Source organism: Hippoglossus hippoglossus, chromosome 1 (genome assembly GCF_009819705.1).
Source record: "Hippoglossus hippoglossus isolate fHipHip1 chromosome 1, fHipHip1.pri, whole genome shotgun sequence".
In the NCBI taxonomy this organism is placed as follows: Eukaryota; Metazoa; Chordata; class Actinopteri; order Pleuronectiformes; family Pleuronectidae; genus Hippoglossus; species Hippoglossus hippoglossus.
In genome coordinates this window covers 30,307,358-30,324,857 of record NC_047151.1, presented here as the reverse complement: position 1 = coordinate 30,324,857, position 17,500 = coordinate 30,307,358, and the positions used below count along the sequence as shown (strand labels likewise).

The 17,500-nt window shown below is 44.3% G+C and overlaps 3 protein-coding genes across 5 annotated transcripts in view; 2 read left to right on the top strand and 1 right to left on the bottom strand.

Annotated features, from left to right (window-relative positions):
• The first annotated feature begins 1,981 nt into the window (after positions 1–1,981).
• On the top strand, positions 1,982–5,837 carry dpy30 (dpy-30 histone methyltransferase complex regulatory subunit). Its single transcript, XM_034590742.1, has 5 exons — positions 1,982–2,066; positions 4,126–4,166; positions 4,967–5,014; positions 5,102–5,244; positions 5,690–5,837. The coding sequence occupies exons 1-5, from the start codon at positions 2,057–2,059 to the stop codon at positions 5,760–5,762; spliced, it is 315 nt and encodes a 104-aa protein (XP_034446633.1). The 5' UTR covers positions 1,982–2,056; the 3' UTR covers positions 5,763–5,837.
• An 835-nt stretch (positions 5,838–6,672) lies between these two features.
• Positions 6,673–11,205, bottom strand: psen2 (presenilin 2). 3 transcript variants are annotated; one of them, XM_034589716.1, is made up of 11 exons: positions 11,094–11,205; positions 10,443–10,631; positions 10,102–10,319; positions 9,885–10,026; positions 9,707–9,774; positions 9,380–9,600; positions 8,434–8,532; positions 8,229–8,294; positions 7,894–7,980; positions 7,695–7,810; positions 6,673–7,554 (listed from the first exon to the last, which is right to left on the bottom strand). In XM_034589716.1, exons 2-11 carry the CDS (start codon positions 10,572–10,574, stop codon positions 7,399–7,401), a joined length of 1,305 nt encoding a protein of 434 aa, XP_034445607.1. In that variant the 5' UTR covers positions 10,575–10,631; positions 11,094–11,205; the 3' UTR covers positions 6,673–7,398. The 3 variants fall into 3 exon arrangements, with proteins under 3 accessions (XP_034445607.1, XP_034445616.1, XP_034445624.1); XM_034589725.1 differs by having other exon boundaries at positions 10,443–10,645; positions 11,095–11,181; XM_034589733.1 differs by having other exon boundaries at positions 10,443–10,582; positions 11,091–11,180.
• A 729-nt stretch (positions 11,206–11,934) lies between these two features.
• LOC117764735 (phosphofurin acidic cluster sorting protein 1-like) overlaps positions 11,935–17,500 on the top strand; it is a 13,399-nt gene continuing 7,833 nt past the window's right edge. The window contains 11 exon segments of the mRNA XM_034590773.1: positions 11,935–12,135; positions 13,663–13,750; positions 13,858–13,947; positions 15,129–15,197; positions 15,200–15,256; positions 15,360–15,505; positions 16,316–16,400; positions 16,495–16,551; positions 16,627–16,715; positions 16,935–17,067; positions 17,270–17,374. Of these exon segments, the coding sequence (XP_034446664.1) occupies positions 11,972–12,135; positions 13,663–13,750; positions 13,858–13,947; positions 15,129–15,197; positions 15,200–15,256; positions 15,360–15,505; positions 16,316–16,400; positions 16,495–16,551; positions 16,627–16,715; positions 16,935–17,067; positions 17,270–17,374 (1,083 nt within the window). The 5' untranslated portion in view covers positions 11,935–11,971.

Genomic DNA, 17,500 nt, shown 5'->3' with positions numbered 1-17,500 from the left:
TGATCTAGCTATGGTTAGCTAGCCAGAAAAGAAGCTAGCTAGCTAACAGCTAGTTAGTATTGTACATATTTCTCTTTCTCTCCAGTAACGGATGTAAAATAAGACCCACATGCATCAGCTGTGTGAAATGAATGTCAGGTGATCTGTAGTGAATTCATACTGCGCTGGTCATTTTCACCCATGGTGTAAGGAAAAAGGAAAATGACTTGTGTTAATCAAAAACAAGATATTTAATAAATACTTTTATTTCAAACATATAGCAAAGAAACACTCATGCATGAAAAAACACAGGAAATGAATTAGAAGAGCAGTGATACAAAAATGACTTTTATTCAAAAAAGTAACAAAGGAAAAATGTAAGTAAGGATTTGTGATGATAAAAAACAAGTTAATTGGGGAATATCTGAAATACTGAATGATGAAATTCAATCACTGTAAAGATATAGAAAATAAAACCTGAGCCGGGTCACTTTGGACCCATGTTGTTCATCAAAGGGTTAAGCTGAAAGAATTATGATTCGCAGTTCGGGCCGAGCCCCCCCGCTGGGAGGCCCTGTTGTATTTGGAAGGATTGTATTTCCCTACCATGGTCAGAATTGTGACATTTCCTCAAACCATGTAAACATTGAGGTGCTGCGAAGGATCATCCTTCGCCAAAGGACACGATGTTGTCATAACTCCAGTGTGCATCGTCCTATCACCACGAAGGTTCTGTCACATGATCAGAGTCCAAGCCTGAACGGCTCTATGTGTCAATATTTCCTCAGGGTCATAGCGCCACCTACTGATCAGTGTGAAAATGAAGTTGTTGTAACATTGTCCAATTGACACAAAATTGCTCACGCTACATCAGAGCCCCTACTTGAACAGATCTATTAGTCTGTATGTAATAATACTGATGGCGCCACCTATTGGCAACAGGAAGTAAGCTTTGTTTTACAACTATCATTCGATTTACATAAAATTAGATAGCGTGGACCGTAATGAGCAATTAGCAGGCAAGGATCGACATCATGTGACGGAAGCAGGAAGTGAATCGTTATCCTTCCCGCAGAGCGCAAAACACATGCAACGCGGAGCCGGTCGGAGCCGGTCGCCGATCGCTCTCTCCACCGACCGCGACAGGTCCCGAGTTGCGTGAGCTCGGCCCGTTAGTGCTACAACGTAGCCCTAGTTCATCATATAGCTGCAGAATTGCTTGAAATATTTAATATATAAATAAACATTGGAATAAACCTCTTCCAACTTTCAAGGTTATGACATATTGGAAACGAAGACAAATATACATATATGAATGTAAAATTTATAAAAATGTAATTAATCTTTTCTCAAAAACATAACAATTTAGGAAGATAGATAGAGAGAGAGAGAGAGAGAGAGAGAGAGAGAGAGAGAGAGAGAGTGATAGAAGATATGAATAATGGTAATTATGGTTATAATAATAATCATAATAATCATCATCATCATAATAATATTCTGGTCAGATCACAACATTAGCTCAAGCTGAGCCGTACAATACTGCCACCTTGTGGACAAAAGTGGGAACTGAAGGAGCAATCAATCTCTATGAATTATCAATTACTATAATTGTATATATATATATATATATATATATAGTATATATTTTTTTTATATATTTTTTTTATATATATTTTTTTTTCTAGGAACAGTACAACAACAGTGCGGCTTTTTTGTGCAAAAAAGGCGTTATGGCGGAGCGTTATGTAAAAACGCAACAGGAAGTCGCCAATTTTTGACGTCACACGTTCCCTTTAATTTGTTCATTAAATATCCTCCGTGTCTCACCGGCAGTACTCACATTGAGCTGCCCGGGCTAAGAGCCTCTCCTCCGGCTCTGTCACGTTCATGGAGCCGGTTAGCATCAGTGCTAGGCTAATGCATACACCCGGAAGGGATGAGCCAATCAGAGGCAGGGGAGGGGGCGGGTCTTCGTCCACCATTGGTTGGGAAAACAACGCGACGCGTGTATCTTTTAACGTAACTCAAAGCGGAATTGACGTACGTTGGATATCTTGCGGAAATATCCACAACAAACATGGCGGACGGTGAGTTCATTGTTAAACATGGTTTCGCGCTTTTCACCGTTTTATTGTTTTCCTCGTGTTTCGGTTTGTTTGCTGCGAGCTTCCGGTTTGATGACTCGTATGTTACCAAACACACGAGTCGGTTTAACCGGTCAACGAGGTTTATCTACCGGACATTTAACGGGATGCTAAGCTAACGTAGCGCTCACGAAGCACCGAGCAGCGCGAGCGACACGAGAGGAAAGATCTAAATAAAGACAAGTTCAAAGAGATTTGAGAAACCAGTGGTTAGTTAGTGATCAGTCAGTGATCAGTGGTTAGTCAGTGACCTGTGGTTAGTTAGTGATCAGTCAGTGACCAGTGGTTAGTTAGTGATCAGTCAGTGACCTGTGGTTAGTCAGTGACCTGTGGTTAGTTAGTGATCAGTCAGTGACCAGTGGTTAGTTAGTGACCAGTCAGTGACCAGTGGTTAGTTAGTGATCAGTCAGTGACCAGTGGTTAGTTAGTGACCAGTGGTTAGTCAGTGATCAGTCAGTGACCAGTGGTTAGTTAGTGACCAGTGGTTAGTCAGTGATCAGTCAGTGACCAGTGGTTAGTTAGTGACCAGTGGTTAGTCAGTGATCAGTCAGTGATCAGTCAGTGACCAGTGGTTAGTCAGTGATCAGTCAGTGACCAGTGGTTAGTTAGTGATCAGTCAGTGACCAGTGGTTAGTCAGTGATCAGTCAGTGATCAGTCAGTGACCAGTGGTTAGTTAGTGACCAGTGACCTGTGGTTAGTTAGTGACCAGTCAGTGACCTGTGGTTAGTCAGTGATCAGTGGTTAGTTAGTGACCAGTGACCTGTGGTTAGTTAGTGACCAGTCAGTGACCTGTGGTTAGTCAGTGATCAGTCAGTGACCAGTGGTTAGTTAGTGACCAGTGACCTGTGGTTAGTTAGTGACCAGTCAGTGACCTGTGGTTAGTCAGTGATCAGTCAGTCAGTGACCAGTCAGTGACCTGTGGTTAGTTAGTGATTAGTCAGTGACCTGTGGTTAGTTAGTGATCAGTCAGTGACCTGTGGTTAGTCAGTGATCAGTCAGTCAGTGACCAGTCAGTGACCTGTGGTTAGTTAGTGATCAGTTAGTGACCAGTGGTTAGTTAGTGATCAGTTAGTGATCAGTCAGTGACCTGTGGTTAGTTAGTGATTAGTCAGTGACCTGTGGTTAGTTAGTGATCAGTCAGTGATCAGTCAGTGACCTGTGGTTAGTCAGTGATCAGTCAGTGATCAGTCAGTGACCTGTGGTTAGTAAGTGATTAGTCAGTGACCTGTGGTTAGTTAGTGATCAGTCAGTGACCTGTGGTTAGTTAGTGATCAGTCAGTGACCTGTGGTTAGTTAGTGATCAGTCAGTGATTAGTCAGTGACCTGTGGTTAGTCAGTGATCAGTCAGTGATCAGTCAGTGACCTGTGGTTAGTAAGTGATTAGTCAGTGACCTGTGGTTAGTTAGTGATCAGTCAGTGACCTGTGGTTAGTTAGTGATCAGTCAGTGACCTGTGGTTAGTTAGTTATCAGTCAGTGACCTGTGGTTAGTCAGTGACCTGTGGTTAGTTAGTGATCAGTCAGTGACCTGTGGTTAGTTAGTGATCAGTCAGTGACCTGTGGTTAGTTAGTTATCAGTCAGTGACCTGTGGTTAGTCAGTGATCAGTCAGTGATCAGTCAGTGACCTGTGGTTAGTTAGTGATCAGTCAGTGACCAGTGGTTAGTTAGTGATCAGTCAGTGATCAGTCAGTGACCTGTGGTTAGTTAGTGATCAGTCAGTGACCTGTGGTTAGTCAGTGATCAGTCAGTGATTAGTCAGTGACCAGTGGTTAGTTAGTGATCAGTCAGTGACCTGTGGTTAGTCAGTGATCAGTCAGTGATTAGTCAGTGACCTGTGGTTAGTCAGTGATCAGTTAGTGATAACTGACCCTAACCCTACTTAATAATAAAATTGATGACGTGTTTTCTACAGACTCATGTTCAGCAGTGTTGACACGTTCTCCATCAACAAACTGTTTCTCCTTCTTCACACTGAAAAAACTGGAACTGACTTTGTTTTTAGATCACACAGACGCAGATCAGTCCATGGAGGGACAAACACCAGTGAGTCACACACACACACACACACACACACACACACACACACACACACACACACACGATTCAGTCTTATCAGTGTCAGCTCAGAAGAGGTTTACAGTGACCGGCAGACATGTGAGGCTCCGTCCACACTCACACACCTGAAAACACACATCACATGACCGTTCACGTTCACTGGTCATGTGGTGTAAACAGGAAGTAGATTGTCTCTGCAGTTGGTTGCTTAGTAACAGAAACTCCTCTGAAGGAGGAGCGGTGAAGGTGAAGAGCAGGGACGACGAGGTGGAACTGTAACTGACAGGAAGTGTTAGCGACGCTTTGTGTTCACCGCTGGTAGTCGAGTCATGTGACTGATGAGAACCAATCAGGAAGAGAACGTGTACAAAAGTCTGTTTCTGTTCGTCTCAGGGGTCGGCAACCTTTACTATCAAAAGAGCCTGTGTGTGCTGTCTGGGAGCACACACAAACACACACACATTTTCTCTCCCTTCTGGTATTTCACATGATGGCCTGATACGATGATTTAAAAAAATTTAAGTGAAAGTTCATCGTATGAAAACTGATTCGTTCAATAAAAAAAAAAGCACAACACTGTACAGGGAGCCACTGCAGAGGGGCTGAAGAGCTGCATGCGGGTTGCCGAGCCCTGGTCCAGACTGAAACACAACCCCAGAGGTTTCAAACAAACCATTTTGAATGGAGCCACGTGTCAGAGAGAAATATTGATCATTCATTTCAGACCATATTCTTCTGATCAGCTTTGTGTTTTTATATAAATTCGGTGAACATGAATCCTCCTGCAGGTTTCTGAAAACCCTCACGCAGAGTACGGCCTGACGGAAAACATCCAGGTAACAGACACACACACACACACACACACACTGTAATGACTAGTGAAGGGCAGACTCCCAGCATGCTTTGCTGATTCTCCTCCTCAGAGGACAGTGGAGAACGAGAAGGCGAGTGCAGAGAAGATCTCGAAGCAGAAGGTGGATCTGCAGGCGCTGCCGACCAGAGCGTACCTGGACCAGACCGTGGTGCCCATCCTGCTGCAGGGCCTGTCGGTGCTCGCCAAAGAGAGGTCAGCAACACCCGTGTTTTTACTTTGACCGTCCCTCACATGATTGGGTCACAAAGCGTGTGACAGAAGGGAAGAGTCGTCAGGACGTCCCTACATCGTCAGCCGTGTGTCACAGCTTGAACTCAGCTTAATGAGGGAGTTCTTCCTCCAGTCGCCAAAGTGCTTTTCTCTATAAAAAAAATTAAGGTCTTGACCTTCAATGTAAAGAGCCTTGAGATAATGTATATTATGATTTGGCGCTGTACAAATTAAATTAAATTAAAAACTTGATGCATAAATAAGATCGTGTGATTCGTGACCACTGTTGTCATTGATCACTTTGTCACAATGCAAAGTTCTGGTAACTCTTTGTCTTCATCGCAGACGTTTCTATGACGATGAATCTGCTCCAGTTAAAACTCGACTTTTAAACAGGACCTCACACTCCGACTCTTTTCTGTTTCAGGCCCCCGAACCCGATCGAGTCCCTCGCTGCGTTCCTGCTGAAGAACAAGTCTCAGTTTGAAGAGAGAAACTGACTCGTCTCATTTCCTGTTTGTTCATGAACTGTTGTTTTTTTTATTTTATCACAATAAACATGTTGATGTGAAAGGGCAGCTGCCGCTCTGGGCTTTTATACTGAAGGAATGAAAAACAGGTTTGTGTATTGTTTCCATCCGTGAGTGAGGTGTGGTTAGCCTAGCATAAAAACTAGAAGCAGGTGGCAAGTGTTAGCATAACAAGACGAGTGCTGGAACGCAAGAGTACGAGGGCGGATGGATACAAGAAATAGTTCCAACACTTAACTGAACTTAAAGCCAGAAACAGAAGCTATTAGCGCCACCTTCTGTTCAGAGTGTAACGGTTGGCCATCCCACTGAATTTACTGAAGCTTCAGAAGCCACAGATTTCTGTCAGATTATATTTGAGTTGATAGTTTTCAGAACAAATAGACGTTAATGAAGAGTAAATTAAATTTTTCATGTAATAAAATATATTTTCAATGAGGAAAGTTTATCAGAAAAAAACTATTTGATGAAAACGTAATTGATGTTTAACCCGTAATCGGGGAAAAGTCACAAAAACTGACAAAACTGAAAACTAAATTTGAGAAAAGCTGAATTATTCACGTCATTATTTCACCAGGTCTGAATGTTGCATATTTAAAATGACTACCTGTGCTGTTGATGTGGGGCCCTCTGGTGGCAGACTGTGGCAATGCGTTCATTGAAAGCTACAATAACCGACGTTTTTTTGTCCACTAGAGGGCAGAGTAACTTCTTGATTTTACAACAAAACAATCACATTTCACCTGAATCACTTCCTGCAACATATAAAGACTCCGCCCACTAGCCACGCCCACCAGCCAGTGTGCTGCACTTATCAACAAAGTTCATACAGAAAGTTTGTTTCAACAGTAACAGAAACTAAAATAACTTTACTGAAACCGTACTAACGTGTTAAATAAAAGAAGTTTAGCTCTCAGATTAAAAACCTGTAGAGCCAAACAGTTTGACATTGAATAAAAGTTGAGACGACGTCCAAACCTCATCAGGCGTTGAAATATTTAATCAAAATAAAAAACTAATCTGACGTCGAAGTATCAAAACGTTTCAGACGCAGGAAACTAAAAACTAAAAACAATTAAATCAAACAGATGCTGATAAATTAATGTTTTAAAATATTAAATGATGAATTTATTTATAATATTTGAAACTGGGCTGATCAGAGTCACGTCTGTTAACAGAAGGTTAGGTTTGATTATTTGAAACCAGTTTTTTATTTATTAAACACTTTTCTCATAAAACAGTAAAAATCATTTTGAGTCTGTTGAAGAAAAATTCACCTTAAATGCAGTCGAACATTAAAACGCAGCGTCTGATTTAATGGTAAAACTGACGCAACAGGAATGTTTGACTGTGATTGACAGGAGCGTCAGCCAATCAGCTGACTCCAAACATACAAGGTCAGATGAAGGATTTAAGGCGGACCTTTAAACGTCCACTCAGCAACTGATGTTTGTGCCTGACGTCCAGGAGCTGCCTCTGCCTGTTACATCACTTCCTGTGTTCATCGAGAGACAGGCGGCCGGTGCAGGAAGAAGTGTTTTGTCAGCGAAGAGCGGCGGACGCAGGGTGACGAGGAGGAGGGAGGTGAGGGGGGCGGGTCTTGGTCTCAGATGTAGAACTGATGAGCGGCCAGATTGTCCATGAACGGCTGAACCAGGAAGTCGGTGGAGAAGTAGAAGACGAGGCCGAAGGTGATGGAGATGGGCAGCGCCGGCAGAGCTTTCTTAAAGATGGCCAACAGCAGCAGAGTCAGACACAGACCCTGAGGAACACGTACACTGCGTCAGTAGTCCGTCAATATGTTGTATCATCAAGATGTCCCAGGGAACAGTCGTACAGACGAGCCGCTATACGAGCAGAGGCTGACACACCCGTTAACAAAGTCAAGAATAAAATACTTACAATGAGAATGGCGACGAAGCAGGCGAGTGTCGTGTTCCAGTCGCCGCCGGTCGCTGCAGCTTTTCCAACCAGAACGCTGTAGAAGATGAAATCACCGAGGCCAAGCTTCACCCCCCCTGCAGACACACACACACACACACATTATTTCATGAGGCTGTACAGCTTTGGTTTTAATCTGAAATACTCTTCATGAACTCACTGTCTTCCTCCAGGTCGTCTTCTGGAAACGTCCGGGACTGTCGTCTCTCAGGCTCCACCTCCCTGCCACTATGCCCCACCTCCTCATCTGATGAAGAAAATGGCAGCAGAGTGGCAGTGTTAATTCAATTAACTGGTAACGAAGGTAAACATCCGACATCCACAAATTATCACATCATTGAAGTAAAGTCGTACAAGTCGTAAAGTCGTAAAGTTGGACAAGTCGTAAAGTTGTAAAGTCGTAGAAGTACAAGTTGTGAAGTTGTACTACAGTCAAAGTCTTAAAGTCGTTCTGTCTTTCCGGTTCCTTGTGACTGAGCAGTTGTTGTGTTGCACCTGATTCGTGGTCGGAGCGTTGAGCGTCCATCGGGCTCGCCATCCCCACTGTCCACATCATGGCAGCTAAACACACATAAATCAATCAAATTACAGAGTCATCGCTTCCTGCCGGTCGGCCACGAGTCAGCTGTATTTCTCTGTACATGTGTAACTCTGTGGTATCGCTTCTGGTCATTGATCACTGGACGTGTGATGGACTCACAGGAGTAGATGAGGGCGGGGAAGATGGGCTCGTTGCGCTCCTGAGCCGTCTCCACCAGCATCCTGAGAGGACCTTTAGGAGACAGGACGGCCACCAGATCTGCAACAACACAAACAACCTGAGCAAAGCATGATGGGAAGGCTGACACAGTAACCAGACATGGAACCATCAGCGGCGCAGGCTGAATTAGAGCCTGAGAGAAACGCAGCGTTTACTTCCTGCTCACAGAGGAGACCATGTGACCAGGACATTAACAATGATGCTGAGGCAGAGTCGCTGTTTCTCATTGGTCGGCTGCAGGAGCACAGACGTCATTGAGCTTATTTTAATTTTCTACAAGGAGCTTTTCATTTTGGTTGATTTTGGCGCCTCTGTACACTGACTGACAGCTCAAGGACACGCCCACATGCACCCATTGGACGGCTAGCTGTCAATCCCACTGTGGTATCCCCCCCCCCAACACATCCGGCGCTTTCTGGTTTATTTGACTCTAAATGATCAGAATTTACTAAATGAACATCAGCTGAATTGAAGAGGTGGAGTCATTTTCTCATAGACTTCTATAGAAACTACCAGTGGAGTCGCCCCCTGCTGGTCATTACACAGAAGACAGGATTCAGACACTTCTGCTTTGGCTTCACTTTTTCAGAGTCCATGACTGTGTCTCAGTTTAGGCTCCGCCTCATTCTCAGGCTGCATTTTTAGACTGATTGCCGTCAGTCTACATGGCTTGTGAAGGAGGCGGTCCCTGGATTGGGACACGCCCAGTCTTAAAAACATTCTCATGATAGCGTGTTGTAACGCGATACTAATGGTTTTTTGTCTTTTTTCAATTGAGTTCAACTTAATTCATATTCAAACACAGCAGCTTTTACCAACACCAACTGTTGAAGGAGATTTGATGATGAAGAAAACCTTCTGATCTCAGAGACGCTCAGAGACCCACCGTAGATAGAGATGGCTCCCAGGATGACCCAGGCCGACCACTCCGGCAGGTATTTGATGAAGACGAGGGCCATGAGGGCGCTGATCAGGATGAGGTAGGCCTGCTGCAGCGGGAGCGGCCCCTTCCAGTGGATACAGATCATCCCCACGGCCCCGAAGTTCCAGATGATCACTCCCACCGTCGGGTAGTCCACGGCCAGGTTGTACGTCTTAAACACTTCACTGAAAAACAGAGGTGTGTTCATGTTCCAGCTGACAACGCTCTGCGCTCTGATTGGTCCAACTGTTCCCTGACTGTGGTGTGAATAGAGCTATGAGTGAAACTGACCCGAGGTACATGAAGCTGAACCAGAAGAGCAGCATGAGGGAGGAGAGGATGAGCCAGCCGTGGATGAACTGAACAGATCACAGTTACATTAACGTTCAGGAAACAAGCATAACCACCAGGACCAAACTAAATGGCGTCTGTCAGTGACACTGACGCCTCGACTAGCCGGCTTTCTGACCTTGTAGCAGCGATACTTGTAGAGGACGACCAGGAAGATGGTCATGACCACGATGACGCTGATCATGATGATGGTGTTGAGAACGGAATTGAGGAGCCGGCGGCCGACAGACGCAGTGTTCTCTGTGAACGGCGTGTAGATCCTGCGGGGACAAACATCACGGTTAGCTGTGAGCAGCAGCGGCGTCCTGCAGGTGCCGGCTGAGTCGTGGACCTACAGCTGCTGGTCCGTCTTCTCCGTGTAGAAGCTGACCGACTTGATGGTGGCGACCACCACCACCATGCAGAGGGTGACGGGGATGAACAGCATGATGACGTGCTTGGCGCCGTACTTCAGAGTCAGCTCCTCGTCGTCTGCATCCACCTCCTGATCTGAGCCTCCCCCATCACCACATCCTTCTACGGCCGCTGGACCCATCCGCCTGCTGACCCCGGGCTGCACCAACAGAGGGCGACATTCAGCATCAGTGCAGCAGGAAGAACAACAACATTCTTCCAGGACAGTTCTTAGTTACGCAACCTGACGTAAGCGAATACAGAACAGAGACGTGACCTTTACCCTATTGGTCGGCGCTTCATCTGAGGCGCTGACGTCAGGATCTGGTTGGTACGACGACACCACTGGATTCTCTGACGGGACCAACGCCGTCCTCTCGTTGTAGAACTCCTCGTCACTGTCTGAGGCGTTCATGGCACCGACTGCAAATCACCAACCAGCAGTTAGACTCCGCCCACACGGACAGCCGGAGAACACGTGTTGTATGACCATTTACGTACACTGGTCATGTGGTGTAAACAGGAAGTAGATTGTCTACTGTGTAGTTGGTTGCTTAGTTACAGTAAATAATTTAAAAAACTGCAATGGTGATTTCTTTATGACCTTGTGCTGCGGCCAGCCACCAGGGGGCGATGCATTCTGGTTATTATTAACAACACAGTGGACTCAGTTTCCCACAATGCATCGTGACAAGTAGTGTCTGTCCTGTGGTCACTAACCAGGTAATATAGACCATCATGCATCGCGCTCGCTCAGTTGATCTCAACCTTAAAATGATGATCAACGAGAACAGGCGAGACAAACTCCGGACCGTCAGCTCGACGTGACCGCGCTCCGCCACGGTGCACGCGGACTGGGTTTATTCACTGTTCTCATATTGTATTGACAATCTAATAAATAAATATAAATATGTATATAAACAGATTTTACCTGAGAAGCAGCGCAGAGATAAACACCGACACACAACCCGGAACTCAGCGGTCAGCTGAGAGGCACACTCGTCATCACGTGATCACGTCTGCGATGACGTAGTGTTTCACTCCGCCCTGTTTATTTAGTTATTGAGTAAAAGTTCCAAGCCTGACGTCATTATTTAAAAAATACATCATGGGAATAAGAGACAGTAAAATATCTTGAAATAAATAATATTATATATTTATAAAATATAATATGTTGATTAAATGAATAACTGTTAATAAAATGAAAAAAAATATATCGATAAAATACAACAATATGTTAATAGAATAAAACATTAGTAAAACTGATAACTTATTAAAAAAAGTAACTAATATGTTGATCAATTAAACATACGTGAACAAAAATATAAATTATATATAGATAGAATATGATTGACGAAATTACCAAAATATGATATAAATATATTATATAATATTTATATATATATATGCTCCTGTATCTATACTGCAGACTACTGTAAAGTATATTTCTATTCTATTCTATTCTATTCTATTACATTATATTATATTATATTACATTATTACATTATATTATATTATATTATATTATATTATTACTTTATATTACATTATATTACATTATATTATATTATATTATATTATATTACATTCTATTATATTACATTCTATTACATTATATTACATTATTACATTATATTATATTATATTGTATTATATTATTACTTTATATTACATTATATTATATTATATTGTATTATATTATATATTACCACTCATCATGTGTCTCACTGCCCCTCCCTCCCGCTCAGCCCCGCCCCCTGCTGACCGGAGAACCGGCCGGTGAAGGGGGACTTTGTGACCGGACATCACACGATGTCGGCGGCAGCAGAGAGAGCTGCTCTCCCTCCGGGCCGGACGGAGGCGGAGCCCCCGCTGGGGTCCGGTGCAGCCGGGGAGCGGGACGGACGAGCCCCGGTGCCGATGAACCTGTTCGCAACCTGGGAGATGGACCGGTCATCTCCGAGCTGCGTGCCCAGGTAAGAGGATTAAAGTCCGGCCAGAGAGGAGGCTGCTGCCCGGTGAGTGTGTGTGTGTGTGTGTGTGTGTGTGTGTGTGTGTGTGTGTGTGTGTGTGTGTGTGTGTGTGTGTGTGTGTGTCTAGCTGTTAGTATCTGACATCAGGTGAGACCCCTATGGGTGAGACTCATGAACAAGAAGCTGCAGGACAGAGGAGGAGGAGGAGGAGGAGATGGAGGAGAAGAAGAGTGCAGCTGTAGCGTGACTCTGTGAAGACGTCCTGTTGGACTGATGAAGATGAGGAGGAGCTGATGGTGAAGAACCTGCAGAGTGTGATCTGGTGCAAGTAGAGAACATGGAGTCTTCAGCACTTTATTGGTTTGTATTTGATTTCCGACCCACAGTTTGAGAACCACTGTGCACGTTCCTCAACCTCTCGACACTTTCTGGTCGTCCTCACTGTCGATGAAAAGGTCAAACACACTTCATCTCCCAGAATGCCTAGAGAGAGCTGAGGCCCCTGACCCTGGGTCAGAGGCTTCATGATGGACTAAAGAGCAGAGACAGTTACATCACATTGCAGCAGCCAATCAGAACAATCCAAAAACATAAACATGTTGAAGATTGATGGTCGTCCTCGCTCTCTCATCCCTCCACCTGTTCACGGCAGATTAGTCGGGGTTAACCAACTCGACCAATCACAGATAATCCTCTTAGACACCAGGAAGCAGGAACCTGTCGGTCGTCACCACGTCAGAGCAGGTTTACAAAGTTTAAACTGTGTGTTTATGTGATGCCAATAATCACAGTGATTATCATCACGTGTGGGAAGTTCGGACAAATATCCAGATTTAAAGTGTTTCTACTTCTATGATCTGAACCATGGACTGTGAATAAAAATGGAAATAGACGTCAGTAAACATTCAGGAGTTTCTGTCTCAGTCTCTAGTTTCAAGTCTTCTTCAAACAGCTGATTTAGTGAATTATGATCATTTAGAGTCAAACAGACCATAAAGCACCGTCCTTTATGAACCAAGGTGTTAACACAGCAGGAGACGTCCTCCACTGAACACGTGTGACAGGAAGCTGATGTGTGACGGACAAGTTCCTGCATGATCCTGATCAGAAACATGAACAAACATCAGAGAGATAAGAACGACCTGAAATGACAGAAACCATCTTTGACAAACATTTATTTAACGTCTACTTTGATTTTTGTCCAAGTTTTGTCCATGTCCCATCTGCTAACATGGAGCAGGTTTATGATCTATACTGCAGCCAGACACCAGGGGGCGATAGAGACAATTTGTCTTTACTTTAGGGAGCCGTCATGTCGTCCATCTTTATTTACAGTCTGTGGGCTGAACTGTCAAATCTTTTACAAATGTTCCCAGATGTTGAATCCCTGACAGCATCTGTCGTCTCTGCCAGTGTCAGCTGACTTCCTGTTTCCATGGTTTTAGTATTGTATGTGTGTGTGTGTGTGTGTGTGTGTGTGTGTGTGTGTGTGTGTGTGTGTGTGTGTGTGTGTGTGTGTGTGTGTGTCAGGTTGTGTAGTCTGACTCTGAAGAAGCTCCTGGTTCTGAGGGAGTTGGACCGAGAGCTCAGCTCCGTCGTCATCGCTGTGAAGATCCAGGTCAGAGGAACGTTTCACACCTGCTCCTGAATTTACAGGTTTAACTGTTGATTTAAACACGTATGATCCGCTGTGAATCTGAACACGTCTTCACACCCGAACCTCAGGGCTCCAAACGAACTTTGAGATCCAACGAGTATCTTCTTCCTCCAGACGGCGTCATGGCAACTGACCTGGAGCTCACCTTCTCACTGCAGGTTCATATACGTCGTCACAGATTCATACGTTCAGATCATCTGTCCATCAGTGACTGTATATAAAGATGATCAGTGACTGTATATAAAGAGGATCAGTGACTGTATATAAAGATGATCAGTGACTGTATATAAAGATGATCAGTGACTGTATATAAAGACCATCAGTGACTGTATATAAAGATGATCACTGACTGTATATAAAGATGATCAGTGACTGTATATAAAGACCATCAGTGACTGTATATAAAGATGATCAGTGACTGTATATAAAGACCATCAGTGACTGTATATAAAGATGATCAGTGACTGTATATAAAGATGATCAGTGACTGTATATAAAGATGATCAGTGACTGTATATAAAGATGATCAGTGACTGTATATAAAGATGATCAGTGACTGTATATAAAGACCATCAGTGACTGTATATAAAGATGATCAGTGACTGTATATAAAGACCATCAGTGACTGTATATAAAGAGGATCAGTGACTGTATATAAAGATGATCAGTGACTGTATATAAAGACCATCAGTGACTGTATATAAAGACCATCAGTGACTGTATATAAAGATGATCAGTGACTGTATATAAAGATGATCAGTGACTGTATATAAAGAGGATCAGTGACTGTATATAAAGATGATCAGTGACTGTATATAAAGATGATCAGTGACTGTATATAAAGATGATCAGTGACTGTATATAAAGATGATCAGTGACTGTATATAAAGACCATCAGTGACTGTATATAAAGATGATCAGTGACTGTATATAAAGATGATCAGTGACTGTATATAAAGATGATCAGTGACTGTATATAAAGATGATCAGTGACTGTATATAAAGATGATCAGTGACTGTATATAAAGATGATCAGTGACTGTATATAAAGACCATCAGTGACTGTATATAAAGAGGATCAGTGACTGTATATAAAGATGATCAGTGACTGTATATAAAGATGATCAGTGACTGTATATAAAGACCATCAGTGACTGTATATAAAGAGGATCAGTGTCTGTATATAAAGATGATCAGTGACTGTATATAAAGAGGATCAGTGACTGTATATAAAGATGATCAGTGACTGTATATAAAGATGATCAGTGACTGTATATAAAGATGATCAGTGACTGTATATAAAGATGATCAGTGACTGTATATAAACTCTGTTTTTCAGTATCCTCATTTCCTGAAGCGAGATGCAAATCGTCTCCATGTGATGCTGCAGAGGAGGAAAAGATACAAGAACCGAACTTCAAGCAGAAGTTTGTGGCTCTGATGAAAAGATTCAAAGTGACTGATGAGGTTTGTACTAAACAAAGATAAATCTTCATATTACCTAACACACGTAAAGTCCTGCTTCTGTATAAACCATCATATGAACCATGGTGTAACTGGTGTTCTGCAGGTTCTGGACCCGGTGGGTCAGAGTCAGGAGGTCGAGGAGGATCTGGACGTCCTGTACGACAGTCTGGAGCTTTACAACCCGAGTGACAGTGGCCCCGAGCTGGACGACAATGAGAGCGTCCAGAGCACGCCAAAACCAAAACTGAGGTCAGCCACTCATCCGTCTGTCTGTCCATCGGTCCGTCTGTCTGTCTGTCTGTCTGTGTGTCTGTCTGTCTGTCTGTCCGTCTGTCTGTCTGTCTGTCTGTCTGTCTGTCTGTCCGTCTGTCTGTCTGTCTGTCTGTCTGTCTGTCTGTCTGTCCGTCTGTCTGTCTGTCTGTCTGTCCGTCTGTCTGTCTGTCTGTCTGTCTGTCTGTCTGTCTGTCCGTCTGTCTGTCTGTCTGTCTGTCCGTCTGTCTGTCTGTCTGTCTGTCTGTCTGTCTGTCTGTCCGTCTGTCTGTCTGTCTGTCTGTCTGTCTGTCTGTCCATCTGTCTGTCTGTCTGTCTGTCTGTCTGTCTGTCCATCTGTCTGTCCGTCCGTCCATCCGTCTGTCCGTCTGTCCGTCCGTCTGTCTCTCTGTCTGTCTGTCTGTCCGTCTGTCTGTCTGTCTGTCTGTCTGTCTGTCTGTCCGTCTGTCTGTCTGTCTGTCTGTCTGTCTGTCTGTCTGTCTGTCCATCTGTCTGTCTGTCTGTCTGTCTGTCTGTCTGTCCATCTGTCTGTCTGTCTGTCTGTCCGTCTGTCCGTCTGTCTGTCCGTCCGTCTGTCTCTCTGTCCATTTAACCAACAGAACCAGGTTCAGTTTGATCCAGACCCAGTCCTCTTCTGGTCTGAGGAACCTTCACACCTGATGTTCAGGTTCAGTCTGAAGCTCTGAACCCAACCAGGTGTGAACGAGTCTTCAGACCTTCAGTCTGTGTCGATGTGTCTGACGTCATGTTTGTGTGAACTTGCTGCTGCAGACTCTGTTTCCCCCTCAGGCCGTTCTTCGACGGCGTTTCTCAGTCGCCCTCTCAGACGGAGATGCTGAGTCAGAGGAGTCACCAGAGAGAACCGCCTGCAGCCGTGAGTACATCTGACCTCTGACACGGGACGCAGCCCCAGATGTTTCTGCTGCCCCCTGCAGGTCACACTGTATCACTGCTCTCATGTTTATCAGGCGACAGAGCTACTGTTTCCTGCTGAAGGGTCTGGAGGAGAAGAGGCCGGCCCTGGGGTGAGTCCAGACCATAATACACACAATGTGTACAGACACACAGGTTTTCTCTTCTGCATGTTCTTCTCTCCACAGGAAGGTGAGGATGATGTTGCCGTGGTAACAGATACAGGGCCGGCTGCAAAACTGTGTAAAACTGAGTCCCAGACACACGTGTCACCAAGGTACACACACACACACACACACACACACACACACACACACACACACACACACACACACACACACACACACACACACACACACAGAGTTACAGGTGTTTCTCAACTGATGTGTGTTTTTGACATGAGGCAGTTCCCTCGTCCTCGTTGTCTTTAAGATTTGTTGACATCATTATCATCCGTCAGTTGTGATATCATTGTCTGTCTGTCTGCTCTCCACAGTAAGACAGGAAGTCAAACGTCTCGCCATCCGTGGAGCGTCTCCATAAAGGACAGACAGAACTCCAGAGGGACAGACAGAACCAGCAGCGTGGACAGTGAGACGTCCTCAGACTATAGGACAGCTGCTCTGCAGGTGAGACACATTCTAATGTCACCTTCATCTGAAAAATAACTTTTCCTGTGAATATTAGGTTAATGGAGATAAACAGTAGGTGGTGCTGATTCTCCAGTCAGGGGCCATTAGGATCTGGATCAGGATCTGGATCAGGATCTGGATCAGGACTGGGTGTGTGTTTTGTTTTTTCTCAGGTGCTGATGTGTTTGTGTTTTCCCAGGTTGCCAGGAAGTCGGTCTTGGATCAACTGAACCACATCCTGTTCTCTGAAGATCAGTTTCCCGACTCTGTCGTTTTGATCAACACCACAGACTGGCAGGGACAGGTCTGTCTGTTTTCACACATGAACTGAGGTTCTAAAATGTTCTGGAGGTTCTGGATGTGAGAACACAGATGTCGGAGTCAGTTGCTCTGGACTTTTTCTGGAGGAGCCATACACATAGAAGACAGT